Source organism: Nerophis lumbriciformis, linkage group LG33, assembly GCF_033978685.3.
Source record: "Nerophis lumbriciformis linkage group LG33, RoL_Nlum_v2.1, whole genome shotgun sequence".
NCBI classification, from domain to species: Eukaryota; Metazoa; Chordata; class Actinopteri; order Syngnathiformes; family Syngnathidae; genus Nerophis; species Nerophis lumbriciformis.
Genome location: NC_084580.2, coordinates 16,231,335 through 16,252,872, shown reverse-complemented (window position 1 = coordinate 16,252,872; position 21,538 = coordinate 16,231,335). Strand labels below are relative to the sequence as shown.

The 21,538-nt window shown below is 42.2% G+C and overlaps 1 protein-coding gene across 3 annotated transcripts in view; it reads left to right on the top strand.

The window, feature by feature from the left end:
* ccser1 (coiled-coil serine-rich protein 1) overlaps window positions 1-21,538 on the top strand; it is a 397,790-nt gene that overhangs the window by 64,735 nt on the left and 311,517 nt on the right. For all 3 annotated transcript variants that reach the window (XM_061929002.1, XM_061929001.1, XM_061929003.2), the window contains exon 5: window positions 2,317-2,407. In XM_061929002.1, the coding sequence (XP_061784986.1) occupies window positions 2,317-2,407 (91 nt within the window). The remainder of the gene's footprint in view (window positions 1-2,316; window positions 2,408-21,538) is intronic.

Genomic DNA, 21,538 nt, shown 5'->3' with positions numbered 1-21,538 from the left:
GCCGAATTCGTCCTCGCTTTCTCCCGTGTCGCTGGCTGTCGTGTCGTTTTCGTCGGTTTCGCTTGCATACGGTTCAAACCGATATGGCTCAATAGCTTCAGTTTCTTCTTCAATTTCGTTTTCGCTACCTGCCTCCACACTACAACCATCCGTTTCAATACATGCGTAATCTGTTGAATCGCTTAAGCCGCTGAAATCCGAGTCTGAATCCGAGCTAATGTCGCTATAGCTTGCTGTTCTTTCCGCCATGTTTGTTTGTGTTTGCTTCACTATGTGACGTCACAGGAAAATGGACGGGTGGTTAAAATCAGGCACTTTGAAGCTTTTTTTAGGGATATTGCGTGATGGGTAAAATTTTGAAAAAAACTTCGAAAAATATAATAAGCCACTGGGAACTGATTTTTAATGGTTTTAACCATTCTGAAATTGTGATAATGTTCCCCTTTAAGAACCACTGAGCTAGTTGTTTACTAGCTATTCTGACCTGCTGTGACGTAGATTACCATAGTAACTAGTAGGGTTGTACGGTATATGGGTATTAGTATATTACCGCGATACTAATGAATCATATTCGGTATCATACCGCCTCTGAAAAGTACCGATCCGCCACACCCTAAGATTTTTTGTTAAAAATAAAGCCAACAATGCAATTTTTCTGGTCCCCTTAATTTAGAAAAGTATCGAAAAGTACCGAAAAGTATCAAAATAATTTCGGTATCAGGACAACAGTAGTCCAACCGGTAGGAGGCCACGGGGAAGACCCAGGACACGTTGGGAAGACTATATCTCTCGGCTGGCCTGGGAACGCCTCGGGATCTTCCGGGAGGAGCTGGACGAAGTGGCTGGGGAGAGGAAAGTCTGGGCTTCCCTGCTTAGGCTGCTGCCCCCGCGACCAGGCCTCGGATAAGCGGAAGAAGATGGATGGATGGATGGATGGACAACACTAGTGACTAAAATATCATGCAAAAGCGCAGATTCCAACCATTGAAATACGTTGTATAGTTCAAGACTTATGGTCATTTGAAAACATCACTGCACATCATAATGGCAGCTACACTTTCCATCTTAAAGATCTAAAAAAAAATATTTGGGAATGTCCGGCAGGCCAGATTGATTGATTGAACGGGCCGCATGTGGCCCCCGGGCCTTAATTTGCCGAGATCTGGGCTACAGAGTGTGTTTTGCACTATTTTTTTTAATTATATATTCTTTTGATTCCATTACTGTCACTATAAATGCTAAAGACTCCCTTTTAGGAGGATAATACAGTGAACAAAATAGATCTAAAACATACTTTTTTTTTTGTATTTGAAATTTAAACATTACACTGGGAGCACAGTACAATTTTATAACATATTTTCTTTTACTATGGTGTGTGTGAATGTTGTCTGTCTATCTGTGTTGGCCCTGCGATGAGGTGGCGACTTGTCCAGGGTGTACCCCGCCTTCCGCCCGATTGTAGCTGAGATAGGCTCCAGCGACCCCAAAAGGGAATAAGCGGTAGAAAATGGATGGATTTTCTTTTACTACGGTGTGTGTGAATGTTGTCTGTCTGTCTGTGTTGGCCCTGCGATGAGGTGGCGACTTGTCCAGGGTGAACCCCGCCTTCCGCCCGAATGGAGCTGAGATAGGCTCCAGCACCCCCGCGACCCTGAACGTAACCAGCGGTAGAAAAATGGATGGATGGATGGATGTTTGAAACTGGAGCCTTTTTTTACTGCATTAACATTTCCTTCCATGACCACTAGATGGCAGCATTGGCTTTTGTTGTGCTTTGAAACCAGCCGCTTTCATTCTTGTAGTCTGTAAATTATGCAAATAGATTTTTTACAGTTTCAACATGAAATGGTAGGCAGTTATGGAATAAATGGGCAGGGAAATGGCATTAATGACATCATTAGTTTGTCTTCTACTGTTTCTGCTAATGTTTTTTGGGTGGATGAATCACCGCTTCCCTTTTTTATGTAACTTTTCATTGATGGCTTTTAGCTCTTAGCTGTGTTCATTCATTCATCTGCCGTGAAGTCATCATGAGGGATTACATCTGCCTTGTGTCTCAAAGAGAAAGCTACCAATAAAGATAACACTAGTGTTTGTGTTTTTCAATGGAATGGCATGAAAAAAATCATTTAATCGTTTCAGTGGCTTGAGTTTCTTATCGAATGTATTTTAATCAGTAGGATTTGTGTCTCCTTCAGACGTTACATAACATGTGGGGCTAATCCGTCTCCATCCCATAATGTATGATGACACTTAAATCATATTGATTTAAAATGTTTTATTTGAGATTTAAGTTGCCTTTTTTTATGCTTCTAGGAGGTCCTAAACAATTTGGGCTCCTCTGAACTGGATGAAGATGATCTCATGTTGGATCTGGACCTGTCTGACGATCAGCGCCATCGTCACGGTAACGTATTATTGTATTTTTCTCTGGCCCCTCAGCACATGTTCAGGCACACTGCATCACACTGAGAGGTGTTTCTGATATTCTGGTGGCATGAGCCAACATGATGCGGCCATTAAAAAAAAACATGTTGCTATACAGTCTTGTTTATCGCTGTTAATTGGTTCCGGACATGATCGCGAAAAACACATTTCCAAGTAGGAAAAATTCATTATAAATTAAATACTTTAATAACTAGCAAAAAATCCAGTTAATGACCTCCTAAAAATATTTTTTTTACAAACCCCGTTTCCATATGAGTTGGGAAATTGTGTTAGATGTAAATATAAACGAAATACAATGATTTGCAAATCCTTTTCAACCCATATTCAATTGAATGCACTACAAAGACAAGATATTTGATGTTCAAACTCATAAAAAATTTTTTTTTTTGCAAATAATAATTAACTTAGAATTTCGTGGCTGCAACACGTGCCAAAGTAGTTGGGAAAGGGCATGTTCACCACTGTGTTACATGGCCTTTCCTTTTAACAACACTCAGTAAACGTTTGGGAACTGAGGAGACACATTTTTTAAGCTTCTCAGGTGGAATTCTTTCCCATTCTTGCTTGATGTACAGCTGAAGTTGTTCAACAGTCCGGGGGTCTCCGTTGTGGTATTTTAGGCTTCATAATGCGCCACACATTTTCAATGGGAGACAGGTCTGGACTACAGGCAGGCCAGTCTAGTACCCGCACTCTTTTACTATGAAGCCGCGTTAATGTAACACGTCTTGCTGAAATAAGCAGGGGCGTCCATGGTAACGTTGCTTGGATGGCAACATATGTTGCTCCAAAACCTGTATGTACCTTTCAGCATTAATGGCGCCTTCACAGATGTGTAAGTTACCCATGTCTTGGGCACTAATACACCCCCATACCATCACAGATGCTGGCTTTTCGACTTTGCGCCTATAACAATCCGGATGGTTCTTTTCCTCTTTGGTCCGGAGGACACGACGTCCACAGTTTCCAAAAACAATTTGAAATGTGGACTTGTCAGACCACAGAACACTTTTCCACTTTGTATCAGTCCATCTTAGATGAGCTCAGGCCCAGCGAAGCTGACGGCGTTTCTGGGTGTTGTTGATAAACGGTTTTTGCCTTGCATTGGAGAGTTTTAACTTGCACTTACAGATGTACCGACCAACTGTAGTTACTGACAGTGGGTTTCTGAAGTGTTCCTGAGCCCATGTGGTGATATCCTTTACACACTGATGTCACTTGTTGATGCAATACAGCCTGAGTGATCGAAGGTCACGGGCTTAGCTGCTTACGTGCAGTGATTTCTCCAGATTCTCTGAACCCTTTGATGATATTACGGACCGTAGATGGTGAAATCCCTAAATTCCTTGCAATAGCTGGTTGAGAAAGGTTTTTCTTAAACTGTTCAAAAATTTGCTCACGCATTTGTTGACAAAGTGGTGACCCTCGCCCCATCCATGTTTGTGAATGACTGAGCATTTCATGGAATCTACTTTTATACCCAATCATGGCACCCACCTGTTCCCAATTTGCCTGTTCACCTATGGGATGTTCCAAATAAGTCTTTGATGAGCATTCCTCAACTTTATCAGTATTTATTGCCACCTTTCCCAACTTCTTTGTCACGTGTTGCTGGCATCAAATTCTAAAGTTAATGATTATTTGCAAAAAAAAAAAAAAAAAAGTTTATGAGTTTGAACATCAAATATGTTGTCTTTGTAGCATATTCAACTGAATATGGGTTGAAAATGATTTGCAAATCATTGTAATCAGTTTATATTTACATCTAACACAATTTCCCAACTCATATGGAAACGGGGTTTGTACATTATGAGAGCCCTCTAGACATGAGAAACTCTCTTTAATCTAGTTTACACTCTTTTAATCCAATATAGTAATGCTGACTGACTATCAGTGGCCACGATACTGATTGGTGTGTGCTCTGATTGGTTTGGTCTCCTCTACTGTAGTAATGATCCATCCATCCATTTTCTACCGCTTATTCCCTTTGGGGTCGCGGGGGCGCTGGAGCCTATCTCAGCTACAATCGGGCGGAAGGCGGCGTACACCCTGGACAAGTCGCCACCTCATCGCAGTGTAGTAATGATATTTCTAGTTTATAGTGTTTGCTTGAATATGCTTAATTTAGGCCCCAAAAATTGTAGAATATGCTTTAGAAAAAAATAAAAAATAAAATCTGCGATGTAGTGAAGACGCATTATTTGAAGCGCAATGTGGCGAGGAATGACTGTATTGCTATATTAATGTTATCATTATTATTGTCATCATTATTACTTATTGTTATTATTATTATTTTCATTACTATTATTACAAATTATTTATTAACAATGTTCATAAATAATATAGTTCTTAGTAATAATATTAATGACAAAACATGACAATAATGAATTATTGTAAGTAATTATTACAAGAAATGTCCGATAATGGCTTTTTTGCCGATATCCGATATTGTCCAACTCTTAATTACCGATTCCGATATCAACCGATACCGATATATATACAGTCGTGGAATAAACACATTATTATGCCTAATTTTGTTGTGATGCATTAAACAATGTAACAAGGTTTTCCAAAATAAATCAACTCAAGTTATGAGGAAAAAAATGCCAACATGGCACTGCCATATTTATTATTGAAGTCACAAAGTGCATTATTTTTTTTTAACATGCCTCAAAACAGCAGCTTGGAATTTGGGACATGCTCTCCCTGAGAGAGCATGAGGAGGTTGAGGTGGGCGGGGTTGAGGTGGGGGACGGGGGGGTAGAGGATAGCGGGGGGGTGTATATTGTAGCGTCCCAGAAGAGTTAGTGCTGCAAGGGGTTCTGGGTATTTGTTCTGTTGTGTTTATGTTGTGTTAAGGTGCGGATGTTCTCCCGAAATGTGTTTGTCATTCTTGTTTGGTGTGGGCTCACAGTGTGGCGCATATTTGTAACAGTGTTACAGTTGTTTATACGGCCACCCTCAGTGTGACCTGTATGGCTTTTGACCAAGTATGCTTTGCATTCACTTGTGTGTGTGTGTGTGTGAAAAGCCGTAGATATTATGTGATTGGGCCGGGCACGCAAAGGCAGTGTTTTTAAGGCACGCCCCCAATATTGTTGTCTGGGTGGAAATCGGGAGAATTTCGGGAGAATTTTCTGTGCATGCAGTGTAATGCCCGCAGCTAAAAGCAACTGAGTGAGAACGTATACTCGAATATCACGATATAGTCATTTACTATATCGCACAGAGATAAATTAGCGGGGGGTGTATATTGTAACGTCCCGGAAGAGTTAGTGCTGCAAGGGATTCTGGGTATTTGTTCTGTTGTGTTTATGTTGTGTTACGGTGCGAATGTTCTCCCGAAATGTGTTTGTCATTCTTGTTTGGTGTGGGCTCACAGTGTGGCGCGTATTTGTAACAGTGTTACAGTTGTTTATACGGCCACCCTCAGTGTGACCTGTTTGGCTGTTGACCAAGTATGCATTGCATTCACTTGTGTGTGTGTGTGTGTGAAAAGCCGTAGATATTATGTGATTGGGCCGGGCACGCAAAGGCAGTGCCTTTAAGGCACGCCCCCAATATTGTTGTCTGGGTGGAAATCGGGAGAATTTCGGGAGAATGTTTGCGCATGCAGTGTAATGCCCGCAGCTCAAAGCAACTGAGTGAGAACGTATACTCGAATATCACGATATAGTCATTTTCTATATCGCACAGAGACAAATTAGCAGGGGGTGTATATTGTAGCGTCCTGGAAGAGTTAGTGCTGCAAGGGGTTCTGGGTATTTGTTCTGTTGTGTTTATGTTGTGTTACGGTGCGGATGTTCTCCCGAAATGTGTTTGTCATTCTTGTTTGGTGTGGGCTCACAATGTGACGCATATTTGTAACAGTGTTAAAGTTGTTTATACGGCCACCCTCAGTGTGACCTGTATGGCTGTTGACCAAGTATGAATTGCATTCACTTGTGTGTGTGAAAAGCCGTAGGTATTATGTGACTGGGCCGACACGCAAAGGCAGTATCGGTGCTCTGTACTTCTCCCTACGTCCGTGTAGCACTCCGTACAGCGGCGTTTTAAAAAGTCATACATTTTCCTTTTTGAAACCGATACCGATAATTTGCGATATTACATTTTAAAGCATTTATCGCATTTATTTATTATAACAATACTATGATTGATAATAATTGTATGGCAAGAATATTATTTAATACAAATTCAAAACATTGTATATTAAAAATTCACATTTTATTTAAAAAATGTGTGTTATTTACTTTTTTACTTTTAGTTCTTAATTTTTGACGATGTTATGTCGCAGCTCTTGCATTGGAGGAAGGTGTACCTAACGAAGTGGCTTCTGTTTTAATCCATCCCATCAAGTTCTGTTTTGCTCCCCTCTGCCTTCTCCTCACATCCATTTTGTTGCCTCTCGCTTCTTCAATCTCACCGTGAACACTTGGGTATTCAGCCCGAGTCTTTCAACATATGGCACAGCAACTTTGATATAGTTGCCTCATTTACAGCCTGTCACCTCCTCCCCCATCACCCCGTCTTCCTGACATACCTCACGCTTGAAAAATGATTATCAAGGCACAAGCGTTGCCTGCCGCAGGTGCTCTAAACCATGCCAAACGCAGAGGCAGCCTCGTTTATGTTTTTTTTTTTTCTGTAACGTGTGAAAATATTACCGCAAATGAGTTTTTGCCTGTGAAAACACCTCACTTGCATGTGTTAACCGTCGCTGTATTTATAAAAAAAAAAAAAAAAAAATCTTGGCAAAATATTAATGGCGTTATTTCTTAATAGTCAAGTGGGTTGATTGGGGACGTTTCTAATTACTACACTGGTTTAATCACTCTGTATTGAGGGGGAACAATTATATGCTTTTATGATGCACAATGTGTTGCAAATATTAGCTTCATTTGCGTATACAGTGGAACGGGCAAATGTTCCAATTAGAGATGTCCGATAATATCGGACTGCCGATATTATCGGCCGATAAATGCATTAAAATGTAATATCGGAAATTATCGGTATCGGTTTCAAAGAGTAAAATTTGTGACTTTTTAAAACGCAGCTGTACGGAGTGGTACACGGACGTAGGGAGAAGTACAGAGCAGTTGCTTCTCTCCGATTTTCCCGGGAGACTCCCGAATTTCAGTGCCCCTCCCGACAACCATTCTCCCGAAATTCTCCCGATTTCCACCCAGACAACAATATTGGGGGCGTGCCTTAAAGGCACTGCCTTTGCGTGCCCGGCCCAATCACATAATATCTACGGCTTTTCACACACACACACACACACACACACACAAGTGAATACAATTCATACTTGGTCAACAGCCATACAGGTCACACTGAGGGGGGCCGTATAAACAACTTTAACACTGTTACAAATATGCGCCACACTGTGAACCCACACGAAACAAGAATGACGAACACATTTCGGGAGAACATCCGCACCGTAACACAACATAAACACAACAGAACAAATACCCAGAACCCCTTGCAGCACTGACTCTTCCGGGACTCTACAATACACCCCCCCCTTGTCCACCTCAGCCCAGTCACATAATACCTACGGCTTTTCACACACACAAGTGAATGCCATCCATACTTGGTCAACAGCCATACAGGTCACACTGAGGGTGGCCGTATAAACAACTTTAACACTGTTACAAATATGCGCCACACTGTGAGCCCACACCAAACAAGAATGACAAACACATTTCGGGAGAACATCCGCACCGTAACACAACATAAACACAACAGAACAAATACCCAGAACCCCTTGCAGCACTAACTCTTCCGGGACGCCTTGTTCACCTCAGCCTCCTCATGCTCTCTCAGGGAGAGCATGTCCCAAATTCCAAGCTGCTGTTTTGAGGCATGTTAAAAAAAAATAATGCACTTTGTGACTTCAATAATAAATATGGCAGTGCCATGTTGGCATTTTTTTCCCCCATAACTTGAGTTGATTTATTTTGGAAAACCTTGTTACATTGTTTAATGCATCCAGCGGGGCATCACAACAAAATTAGGCATAATAATGTGTTAATTCCCCGACTGTATATATCGGTATCGGTTGATATCGGAATCGGTAATTAAGAGTTGGACAACATCGGAATATCGGCAAAAAAGCCATTATCGGACATCTCTAGTTCCAATATTTCTTTGAGTTCCAACCTAAATACATGGGGGGAAACTATTACAGTGGAACCTCAATTTACGATTTTAATTGGTTTTTGAACATGGTTCGTAAACCGAAAAAGTTTGTAAAGTAAAGCAGCGTTCCCTATAGGAATCAAAGTAAACAAGAATAATTGTTTACATCGACAAAAATCCCTATTTTAGTAAAAACTTCACACTTTGAAGACAATATAATGTATTAAAATTAGGGGTGTAACGGTACTGTAGATTCCGTGGCATTGCGGTTTCAGTCCTCACAATATTGCCGTGACACGTGACAGTATCAAACAAAAACTTGGTGTGGAGTTTTTTTCTGGCGCTTTAGCACGTTCAAAATCAATCAATGTTTATTTATATAGCCCTAAATCACAAGTGTCTCAAAGGACTGCACAAGCCACGACGACATCCTCGGTTCAGCGCCCACATAAGGGCAAGGAAAACCTCACAACCCAGTGGGATGTCAATGTGAATGACTATGAGAAACCTTGGAGAGGACCCCTTCCCTCTAGGGGAGACCGGATGCAATGGACATCGAGTGGGTCTAGCATAATATTGTGAAAGTCCAGTCCATAGTGGACCTAACATAATAGTGAGAGTCCAGTCCATAGTGGGGCCAGCAGGAGACCATCCCGAGTGGAGACGGGTCAGCAGCGCAGAGATGTCCCCAACCGATGCACAGGTCCACCCCGGGTCCCGACTCTGGACAGCCAGCACTTCATCCGTGGCAAAATGAAACCGCAACATCAAACATTTTTCTCCTCCTACAGCATTGCACTCTTAAAGGGAAACATTATCACAATTTCAGAATGGTTAAAACCATTAAAAATCAGTTCCCAGTGGCTTATTATATTTTTCAAAGTTTTTTTCAAAATTTTACCCATCACGCAATATCCCTAAAAAAAGCTTCAAAGTGCCTGATTTTAACCATCGTTATAAACACCCGTCCATTTTCCTGTGACGTCACATAGTGAAGCCAACACAAACAAACATGGCGGAAAGAACAGCAAGCTATAGCGACATTAGCTCGGATTCAGACTCGGATTTCAGCGGCGCATGTATTGAAACGGATGGTTGTAGTGTGGAGGCAGGTAGCGAAAACGAAATTGAAGAAGAAACTGAAGCTATTGAGCCATATCGGTTTGAACCGTATGCAAGTGAAACTGACGAAAACGACACGACAGCCAGCGACACGGGAGAAAGCGAGGACGAATTCGGCGATCGCCGTCCAACCAACGATTGGTATGTGTTTGTTTGGCATTAAAGGAAACTAACAACTATGAACTAGGTTTACAGCATATGAAATACATTTGGCAACAACATGCACTTTGAGAGTGCAGACAGCCCAATTTTCATCAATTAATATATTCTGTAGACATACCCTCATCCGCGCTCTTTTCCTGAAAGCTGATCTGTCCAGTTTTGGAGTTGATGTCAGCAGGCCAGGGAAACTAGGGTCGATAGCTCGCTCGTCTGCGGGAACAAACTGCCGCCATTGCTTGCCATGCTACCGAGGTCCTTTGTCCCTGAATTGCTCACACACTCCGGCAGATTCAATGGGGGTCTGGCGGCAGATTTCTTTGACTTTATCGTTGGAAATGCATCTGCTTTGAGTGTCGCAGGATATCCACACATTCTTGCCATCTCTGTCGTAGCATAGCTTTCGTCGGTAAAGTGTGCGGAACAAACGTCCAATTTCTTGCCACTTTCGCATCTTTGGGCCACTGGTGCAACTTGAATCCGTCCCTGTTCGTGTTGTTACACCCTCCGACAACACACCGACGAGGCATGATGTCTCCAAGGTACGGAAAACAGTCGAAAAAACGGAAAATAACATAGCTGATTTGACTCGGTGTTTGAGAAAATGGCGGATTGCTTCCCGATGTGACGTCACATCGAATATTAGAAAGGCGTTTAATTCGCCAAAATTCACCCATTTAGAGTTCGGAAATCGGTTAAAAAAAAATATGGTCTTTTTTCTGCAACATCAAGGTATATATTGACGCTTACATAGGTCTGGTGATAATGTTCCCCTTTAAACGCACACCGAGACTCCACCGAAGTAGGAGCGATTGAAATGAAGTGAAACGAAGCCGTTTACTCGGAGGGAACATTTTCAAAGCAAAGTCCGTGTAGTCGCCGCCATGTTTTCTCCAGCCGAATGGCTCTAGTGCGCATGCACAGGCGCTGCCGCGCTTCAGTTTTCAGGAAGTAAGCAGGCAGTGTTGCCTAAAAAGCATTAATAAATGACGGATTTTAGGAATTAAAAATTTTAACGATATTACTAACCGTCTGGAATTTTACCGCAGTTTATCATTATACCGTTCACCGTTACTTCCCTAATATATGTGCATGTATATGCATACACTTGAGTTTCCAATAATTTCTACAACTCTTATTTGTTTGTGATAGAGTGATTGGAGCACATACTTGTCGGTCAAAAAAAACATTCATGAAGTTTGGTTCTTTTATGAATTTATTATGGGTCTACTGAAAATGTGACCAAATATGCTGGGTCAAAAGTATACATACAACAATGTTAATATTTGGTTACATGTCCCTTGGCAAGTTTCACTGCAATAAGGCGCTTTTGGTAGCCATTCACAAGCTTCTGGTTGGATTTTTGACCACTCCTCTTGACAAAATCGGTGCAGTTCAGCTAAATTTGTTGGTTTTCTGACATGGACTTGTTTCTTCAGCATTGTCCACACGTTTCGGTCAGGACTTTGGGAAGGCCATTCTAAAACCTTAATTCTAGCCTGATTGAGCCATTCCTTTACCACTTTTGACGTGTGTTTGGGGTCATTGTCCTGTTGGAATACCCAACTGCGCCCAAGACCCAACCTCCGGGCTGATGATTTTAGTTTGTACTGAAGAATTTGGAGGTAATCCTCATTTTTCATTGTCCCATTTACTCTCTGTAAAGCACCAGTTCAATTGGCAGCAAAACAGGCCCAGAGCATAATACTACCACCACCATGCTTGACGGTAGGGATGGTGTTCCTGGGATTTAAGGCCTCACCTTTTCTCCTCCAAACATATTGCTGGGTATTGTGGCCAAACAGCTCAATTTTTGTTTCATCTGACCACAGAACTTTCCTCCAGAAGGTCTTATCTTTGTCCATGTGATGTCAGCTGTATATCACCGGTTTATCGTGTTTGATTAAGAAGGGATGAACGGGGAAGTCCTTCTTTAGCTGACGCCTTGTTTTAGCATATATTACTGCCTTTGCACATGTCAATGTTTACTTTTGTATGCACAATAAAAGAATACAAAATCCCTACTTTAGAGCAATGTTCAGGGACTCTAGTATTTGGCTTGTTGGCTTCCTGTGGCCGTGGTTAAGGGGAAAAGTTGTTTGACGTTTGATGCTAGAAAATGTCTGATGTGTTGCAACAGTCAGCCTTAATGCGTTGTTGCAGCTTCATGATTTTTACGCACATCATGCAACACACATTTGCGAGACGAGCGGGTGTCGTGTGCGGCCGTGCTCGGGGGTGTGTGACCGCAGTGTCGAGAGCGGCGGATGTGAAACTAAGGAGAGAGAGGCAGAGGCGTGCGGGTGTGTTTAGGGGAAAAAAGCGGTCTCTTGGTCATTCTCCTGGTGGGGGTGCCACTGATGTCATATTAATACTTTTTTTAAATAATATTTTTTGCGATGACCGGTAGGGTCCCAAAGATCGACAGGTTGATCGGGATTGACGGGTTGGCGACCCGAGTTCTAAAGGATCTTTCTTTTTTGTTACGTGCTAAGTGAATAATTGTACCTTTGTACTTATTTCCCCATGTTTCTGCACTATAACTCAGATATTTAAGTTAAGTTAAAGTTAAAGTACCAATGATCGTCACACACACAATAGGTGTGGCGATATTATTCTCTGCATTTGACCCATCACCCTTGATCACCCCCTGGGAGGTGAGGGGAGCAGTGGGCAGCAGCGGTGGCCGCGCCTGGGAATCATTTTTGGTGATTTAACCCCCAATTCCAACCCTTGATGCTGAGTGCCAAACAGGGAGGTAATGGGTCCCATTTTTATAGTCTTTGGTATGACTTGGGGTTGGAACTCACAACCTACCGATCTCAGGGCGGACACTCTAACCACGAAGAGAATATGGAGTGACTTTTGGTCCAGAACATATTTTGATTTATTCATTATTGACATATTTCTTGCCACTTAATTTTTTTATATTTTTAATTGAGATTTTTAGTTCACTTTCTCATCTAATATTACCCCCAAAATTTGGTTTCTTTACTCTTTCAATGTCCGTTTATTTGTGTTTGACTTTCTCTTCTACTTCTACTTCTATTACATTATTTTAGTTTTACTGAGATTCAAAGATAGTCTGGTTTCGTCAAACCGTCTCTTTAATTTGTTAATTTCTTCTGTTGTTATTTGTATTAGCTTCTGTGTGTTCATAAACAAAACACAGACATTATATCATGTGTTTACCTCACACAAAACGCTGTAATCGGTGGCTCCCCGCTGTTGTTTGCCAACCTTCACTTCCCATATTTGTCTTCTTTCAGGGATTGTTGGGAAAGCGATGTAAAAGCTTTCCTCAATTCTCGCGGATGGCATTTTTGCATGTCAAAAACTGATTCGGAAGCGCCGCAAACAGTAGTCATGGCACCTTGTCGTCACGTGAGTGCCTTTTGACCAATCACCGAGGAGAACGCCAGAAACCGAGTTGGCCATGCTCTCTTTATACAGGACTGTGGCTAATACATTCCTGTTACCTTTTAATTATGCAAGAGTGAGTAGTTTTACTTTATTTCATTTATTTTTACTATAAAATAATTAAAATTGTATACTTAGGACATCCATCCATCTTCTTCCGCTTATCCGGGGTTGGGTCGCTGGGGCAGCAGCCTAAGCAGGGAAGCCCAGACTTCCCTCTCACCAGCCACTTCGTCCAGCTCCTCCCAGGGGATCCCGAGGCGTTCCCAGGCCAGCCGGGAGACATAGTCTTCCCAACGTGTCCTGGGTTTTCCCCGTGCCCGAAACACCTCCCTAGGGAGGCGTTCGGGTGGCATCCTGACCAGATGCCCGAACCACCTCATCTGGCTCCTCTCGATGTGGAGGAGCAGCGGCTTTAGTTTGAGCCCCTCCCGGATGACAGAGCTTCTCACCCTATCTCTAAGGGAGAGCCCCACCACCCGGCGGAGGAAGCTCATTTCGGCCGCTTGTACCCGTGATCTTGTCCTTTCAGTCATAACCCAAAGCTCATGACCATAGGTGAGGATGGGAACGTAGATCGACCGGTAAATTGAGAGCTTTGCCTTGCGGCTCAGCTCCTTCTTCACCACAACGGATCGATACAGCGTCCGCATTACTGAAGACGCCGCACCGATCCGCCTGTCGATCTCACGATCCACTCTTCCCTCACTCGTGAACAAGACTCCGAGGTACTTGAACTCCTCCACTTGGGGCAAGGTCTCCTCCCCAACCCGGAGATGGCACTCCACCCTTTTCCGGGCGAGAACCATGGACTCGGACTTGGAGGTGCCGATTCCCATCCCAGTCGCTTCACACTCGGCTGCGAACCGATCCTGTGAGAGCTGAAGATCCTGGCCAGATGAAGCCATCAGGACCACATCATCTGCAAAAAGCAGAGACCTAATCCTGCAGGCACCAAACCAGATACCCTCAAAGCCCTGACTGCGCCTAGAAATTCTGTCCATAAAAGTTATGAACAGAATCGGTGACAAAGAGCAGCCTTGGCGGAGTCCAACCCTCACTGGAAACGGGTCCGACTTACTGCCGGCAATGCGGACCAAGCTCTGACACTGATCATACAGGGAGGGGACCGCCACAATCAGACAGTCCGTTGTTACCCCATACTCTCTGAGCACTCCCCACAGGACGAATGCCTTCTCCAAGTCCACAAAGCACATGTAGACTGTTTGGGCAAACTCCCATGCACCCTCAAGGACCCTGCCGAGAGTATAGAGCTGGTCCACAGTTCCACGACCAGGACCAAAACCACACTGTTCCTCCTGAATCCGAGGTTCGACTATCCGGCGTAGCCTCCTCTCCAGTACACCTGATTAGACCTTACCGGGAAGGCTGAGGAGTGTGATCCCACGATAGTTGGAACCAATGTTCCCTCTAATTTTTCATGTGTGTGAGCAAATGCAAAAACTCCCTGAGCATTCAGTGGAGCCCATGTGAGCAACATCAGACGTGCACACTGTGGCTACACCAGCAGCACACCTGTCCCAAACCTGACTAAATAACAAGTTAAATCTCCATCCATCCATCCATTTTCTACCGCTTGTCCCTTTCAGGGTTGCAGGGGGTGCTGGATCCTATCTCAGCTGCATTCGGGCTGAAGGCGGTGTACACCCTGGACAAGTCCCCTTCTCATTGCAGGGCCAACACAGATAGACAGACAACATTCTCTTATTATTATAGTCAAATGACAGCAGTCATTTCCATGAGGTTATTTTCTAATATAAGTGTTTAGGCCCACTTACATTGACAATAACAAAAAATATTGTTTTTCATGAACTGTGTACTTGTATTGTTTGTCTGGGTGGAGGTCCTGCTTTGGAAATAATTTGTACCCCTTTCAGACATTGCATTTAGTTCCCATTAAAACATTCACATGTTGCACAATAAGATGTAAGCAGGGGATCATGTGTACATTCCTGCAACTTCCTCTTTTTAAAATATCTATTTATTAGTATTTATTTAATATACTAACAGCATTTCATGATTAATATTTATAAATTAAGATTCCTAATAAATGACACTAGAATAAGCACACATTTGATTGGTATATCATAGAATAACAACCTGGAATTACACTTTATGTGTGGTGTTGGAGTTGTCCGACTTTTTGTGTAACTGTAAACGCATCACTGGCTAAGTGCCATATGTGCATGTGTTGGCGCAAGTGAGAAAGAGCGAGCGGCTGCTGTTGATATAACAAAGTTGCTTTTGGTCTGGTTTGTACTGCAGAAAAAGACCAGTTTTGCTAGATATACTGTAATTTTTTTTACTAATGTTTTGGTGAAGGAGTTTTGCTGTTCATGTCCTCAAAGCGTCTCGACAGACGTTACAATATTTAAACAATGATGATGAAAACTGTTTTCTCTGTCGTGTCCGTGTCGTGTCGAAAATTGTTATGCGCTTATTTTTTTTATTTGATTTTGTGCGTGGTATAGATTTGCCGTGCGCAGAGGACGCTTGAGCAGTGCGCAATTGCACAGGCGCGCACCTTAGAGGGAACATTGGTTGGAACACACCTTAGGACATACGTGTTAAATTTGTAAAAACATTTTACACTTTAATGCCAGTTAAATCAGAATCAGAATCAGAATCAGCTTTATTGTCATTACGCAAGGTAACGAGATTGAGGCCATTCCATACAGTGCGATGTGTGCATGCTAGAAAAACAATGTGCAAATATATAAAAATATAAAAAAATGTAGAAGTGCAATGAATAAGGTGTGAAATGAATATATACATGAAAAAACAAAAACAAAAAAAAAACAGGGTGGTTGGTGGAATGGGTTATTGCACCGAAGAGAAGGCAGTTATGAGGGACAATGGGGCAGTCCGTTCAGGATGGTTATGGCCCTGGGGAAGAAGCTGTTCTTTAGCCTGTTTGTTTTGGTTTTAATGCACCTGTAGCGCTTCCCAGAGGGCAGCAGGTGGAACAGGTCAGAGCCAGGGTGGGTGCTGTCCTTGATGATGGCACTGGCTCTGTTGAGGCAGCGGGAGGTGTAGATGGTAAAATGTGTATTTCAATCATTGTGTGTACAGTAAAATAGAAATTTTACCCTGTAATGGATTACTTTGCTTTACATTATTTCCTCAGGGGAAACACGCTTTGTAATTCTCCTTGTGTTAATGCACATGTCAATAGTAATAATAATAGTCGAATAGAGAAAGTATTCGTAACCGCTTACACTGTAGTGAGGCATGCAGGGTCCGTTGTGAACGCTAATAAAAGAACCAAATATATGGTTTCTCCCACCAATTTATTGGGCACTGTCTGAACAGAAAGTTAATATAATCTCAGAGGGCGCTGGCTGAAGTAGCACCAACAAAGGTACAAATATGACTAAAAGACACACACACACACACACACACACACACACACACACACACACACACACACACACACACACACACACACACACACACACACACACACACACACACACACACACACGCACACACACAGAGGCTTGCATGCTTAGTCATTGACCCTAATGGTTCTGCAGACTGTAGTATGAAATTAAGCGTTTGATGAATTATTGCTATAAAGTTGAGAGTTTGTGCAGGCGCTTCAAGCGTAATATTCCTCTGTGCACATTTAGGCACTCTGCCGGGTGAGCCTAGCAGACGCACAAAGCTGCTGCATACAGCATATACAGTACACACACTATAGATACACACATGGCGTCCCAAGTCGCCACAGACGTGCAATAGTGCATTCCTTTCTTGTCCCCCCCTACCACATCTCCCAGGTGGCTTGTTGGAGTCTGTTATTAAAGAGCAAGCAGTTTTATTGCAATTTGTAACCAATGGTGTCAGTGGCTGTGTTCCCCCTTCCCCAACTGTGCCTGGTATTGGGCACAATCAGATAGGGACACTTGGATGATAAGGGAATATGAAGGCACAGACAGAACCGTAGAAGTGATGCATTGTGGGCTTCGTTGCAAGGTTTTAACCACACATTTACAATGTACAGTGTTACTGCCAAGTGTATGCAGTGCTTCCCCTACATTCATTTATCTCACAATTCAATTAGGACTAGAGATGTCCGATAATGGCTCCAATATTGTCCAACTCGTAGTTACCGACTCCGATACCAACCGATACCGATATACAGTATACAGTTGTGGAATTAATACATTATTATGCCTAATTTTGTTGTGATGCCCCGCTGGATGCATTAAACAATGTAACAAGGTTTTCCAAAATAAGAGAACAACTTCAACTCAAGTCATGGAAAAAAGTCCCAACATGGTACTGCCATATTTATTATTGAAGTCACAAAGTGCATTATTTTTTTTAACATGCCTCAAAACAGCAGCTTGGAATTTGGGACATGCTCTCCCTGAGATAATCCTAATACCCACTACAACTATGGGAAATACTATACTTTGACTTTCACAAAGTGCGTTATTTTTTTACATTTTTTTTTTTAAACATACCTGAGGAGGGTTGGTGGTAGCGGGGGTGTATATTGTAGCGTCCCGGAAGAGTTAGCGCTGCAAGGGCTTCTGGGTATTTGTTCTGTTGTGTTACGGTGCGGATGTTTTCCCGAAATGTGTTTGTCATTCTTGTTTGGTGTGGGTTCACAGTGTGGCGCATATTTGTAACAGTGTTAAAGTTGTTTATACGGTCACCCTCAGTGTGACCTATATGGCTGTTGACCAAGCATAATGCATTCACTTACGTGAGTGTAAAAGCCGCATATATTATGTGATTGGGCCAGCAAAACAGCAGCTTGGAATTTGGGACATGCTCTCCTTGAGATAATCCTAATACCCACTACAACTATGGGAAATACTATACTTTGACTTTCACAAATTGCATTATTATTATTATTTTTTAACATGCCTAAAAAAAAACAGCTACAAAAACAATGAAGGCACACAGCTTCAGTCCAGAGTATACTAGAGTAATAAAGTAAACAATAACATAGTCCTCCTGTAGTGCAAGACTGCCTGGCATACTGTATAACAGGAAATTATAAACTGGGATCAACGTATTTGTATGAGTAACACAAATGTGCTGCAAGCTAGTGGTGAGTGCTTGAAGTGGCCTACCAGCTTCTGAAATGCTGCTTTGAGACAGGGCAGCTCCGTTCACTGCAAGCTGCAAAGTGTGTGCCATCCAAACTCCACCGTGTGCGTTGTCCCTGACCACAACGTGGGTTTTCGCCCTGGGGTGTTTTTTGTTGTGTTTTAGTTTTTTCTCGGCGGAGTCTTTAAGCAACAACTGTGTGGTACTACTTTTTTTTCTCGGTGTTTGCTTTTCATCCATCTTCCACTTGTATTCATCGTGTATCTCCTTATGATTCTTGAAGAGGTGAGAGATCAAATTGCTCATATTAGAGGAAGACGTCTTGGTTCCTCCTCGCATAACTAACTTGTTGGAGTCATTGCAAATTGCCAGTTTTTTTATCCGTCAGACACACTTTAAAATAATCCCAAACCATAGATATGGTGTCGTTAGTCAGTCACCGAGGGTGCTCGCTTGTTAGCCACGGCTACAGCACCGGCAACAACACACTCTTTTTGTTGTTATGCTACGCTGCAGTTGTCAACTCCTGTGTTGTGTGTGGGAGAGGGGAGAGGGGAGGGGCTGCTGACTGGGAGACGCAACGTCCGTGTTTTACCTGATATGTGCCGTTCCTTACAGCGGCGTTTTAAAAAGTCAATTTTACTTTTTGAAACCGATACCGATCATTTCCGATATTACACTTTAATGCATTTATCGGCCGATATTATCGGTCATCTCTAATTAGGACCTCCACAGAAAGATTTGGAGTCCGTTTTTGGCTTGTTGGTTCTCGCTCACAAACACATTATGATGGGACTGTTTGTGTTTTTTCTCGTTTCAACTCCGTACGGTAGATGGCATTATCAATCTGCTTATCACAAACACTTGAGTTTTGTGTCTTTGCTGATTCTGCAACTTGCAGGACTTCGGGTCTAATGTTGCAGCACTGATGTTGCAATTTTGTGAGTACTCCGCGTAAAAGATGCAAAGTAGAGACTGACGTCCTGGCTGTATGATCGGCTACTAGCGGTTGTTATTGTTTTAATGATTGTTCTGTCTTTCAGTGGTAAAATAGGTACCTGTTAAAAATGCGCGGTTTGCGGACACAACCACGGAGTCCGCGGATAAACCGCGGGTCGGGCGGGTAAAAATAGATTTTAAATAGATGTTGGCGGTTGAACCAATTCGGAAATATATATACATAGTTAAATGTTGTTACCCACATACGAAAAACGAGCAGCACTCTTTGAAACAGTCAATTGTTCATCAGGCACCGCGTCCCAGCAACAAGTGGCGCAAGTGAGCGCTCCTTCAGCGCAGCAGGGCGCATTTTAGAGGCCAGGCGCTCTCGCATGAATCCTGGCACTGTAGATGCCATTTTATTCCTGCATAGTGCTAACAAAAAAAAAAGTAAGTAGACATACGGTTGGATATGTTAAACGAATTAGTCTACGTTACCTATAGGCTATACCAAATAAGCCCATGTCCAACCTATATTGAGTTCGGTCAGCTAAATAATTTTGATGGTTACGTGTTGTTTGGGCGCACTACAATGCAAATGAATTAAGGCAATTGCATTGTTTATTGTGGGTTTTTTCTATTCGAGATATACTACTATGTGTGAATAATTATTTGGCCTCGCTTTCAAGTGAAGCGCATCTCCGATTGGCGACAATGTAAGGATATTTAGCCTGCTTTGTTTGTCGCGACCGTCTATTTTCATTATAATTCAAGTTTGATGATAAAGTGCAGTCTGATGGGTTTGATTTCCCCCCTTCAGCTTTTTGCCTTGGCCAATAAGTTGCAGGTAATTTGTTATTATTATTTATTTAATTTATTTTTGTTTAAATAGAGATGACATACATATGTTATTGTATAATTTAAGTTTGTGCGCGTGATTGACAGCCTAAGGCTTATGAGGCACATGTTTTATTTATTTTTTTATTTCAACTTAAAAATTTATGAGCCTATGCCTATGCCTACAACATAGGCTATGTGTTTATCTTTATTTTCCTGCCTGTCGTTGACAATGGAGATTGTCTGATATTTTGTCATGGCTGCAGATCAATCAATAAAGGTTCATCTTTGTCGCAAAATTGTTCACTGCTTCACTGTGCACCCCGCCCTCGTCCCCATTTGAGCATTATAACGTTAACAAGTTAATATTCATTGAAATAAATTCAGAAATTTTTTTTTACCTAACGAAAATATAGGCCTAGTCTTTCTAAAACATTTTTTTAACTTCTTAAAAGCCTCGTTCTGCTTGCTGCAACTGCGCACACAAAGTGTGAGGAACGCACTCCTGATCTGAGGGCATTGGCAACAATAGTCAACACTTTCTTAATGGAAATGACAATAATATTATAATAATGATAAATAATATTACCACGCATTAATATATCTTAGCCACGAATGCGTGGCCAAGAGATGCGTGGCACGCATTGAATGTCTCTGCTCCATTGGATCAGTCTCCTTTCTTTAACAGGCAAAAGCTTTATAACCTCACTAATGCCTTGCATCGTCTATATTAGATATATAACAACGGGCGGGTGTGGTTTTGATAAAATGTTGGTTCGGGTGATGGCGGATGGTTGACGACTTTTGTGATGCGGTTGCGGATGAAATAATTGCCTATCCGCGCATCTCTAGTGCCTGTACTTCTGTGACACTGTAAGGTGATTTTATTATACCCTTCGCTACTTAAGTTAAGAGCGGTGGTGTAACCGAGTAATATTATAGGGGTTAACGTTTGTAGTTTTTTTTTACACATTAAGGCTGTTAAAAATGTCAAAATGTTACTCAAAAGTCAAGTATGTCAACAACAGAAGAAGAATCTCAAGGTACTTTACACACGCATGTAGGATGTCTAGAACCATGCTCTTCATACATTAAAGGGGAACATTATCACCAGACCTATGTAAGCGTCAATATATACCTTGATGTTGCAGAAAAAAGACCATATATTTTTTTAACCGATTTCCGAACTCTAAATGGGTGAATTTTGGCGAATTAAACGCCTTTCTATTATTTGCTCTCGGAGCGAGACGTCACACCGGGAAGCAATCCGCCATTTTCTCAAACACAGAGTCAAATCAGCTCTGTTATTTTCCGTTTTTTCGACTGTTTTCTGTACCTTGGAGACATCATGCCTCGTCGGTGTGTTGTCGGAGGGTGTAACAAC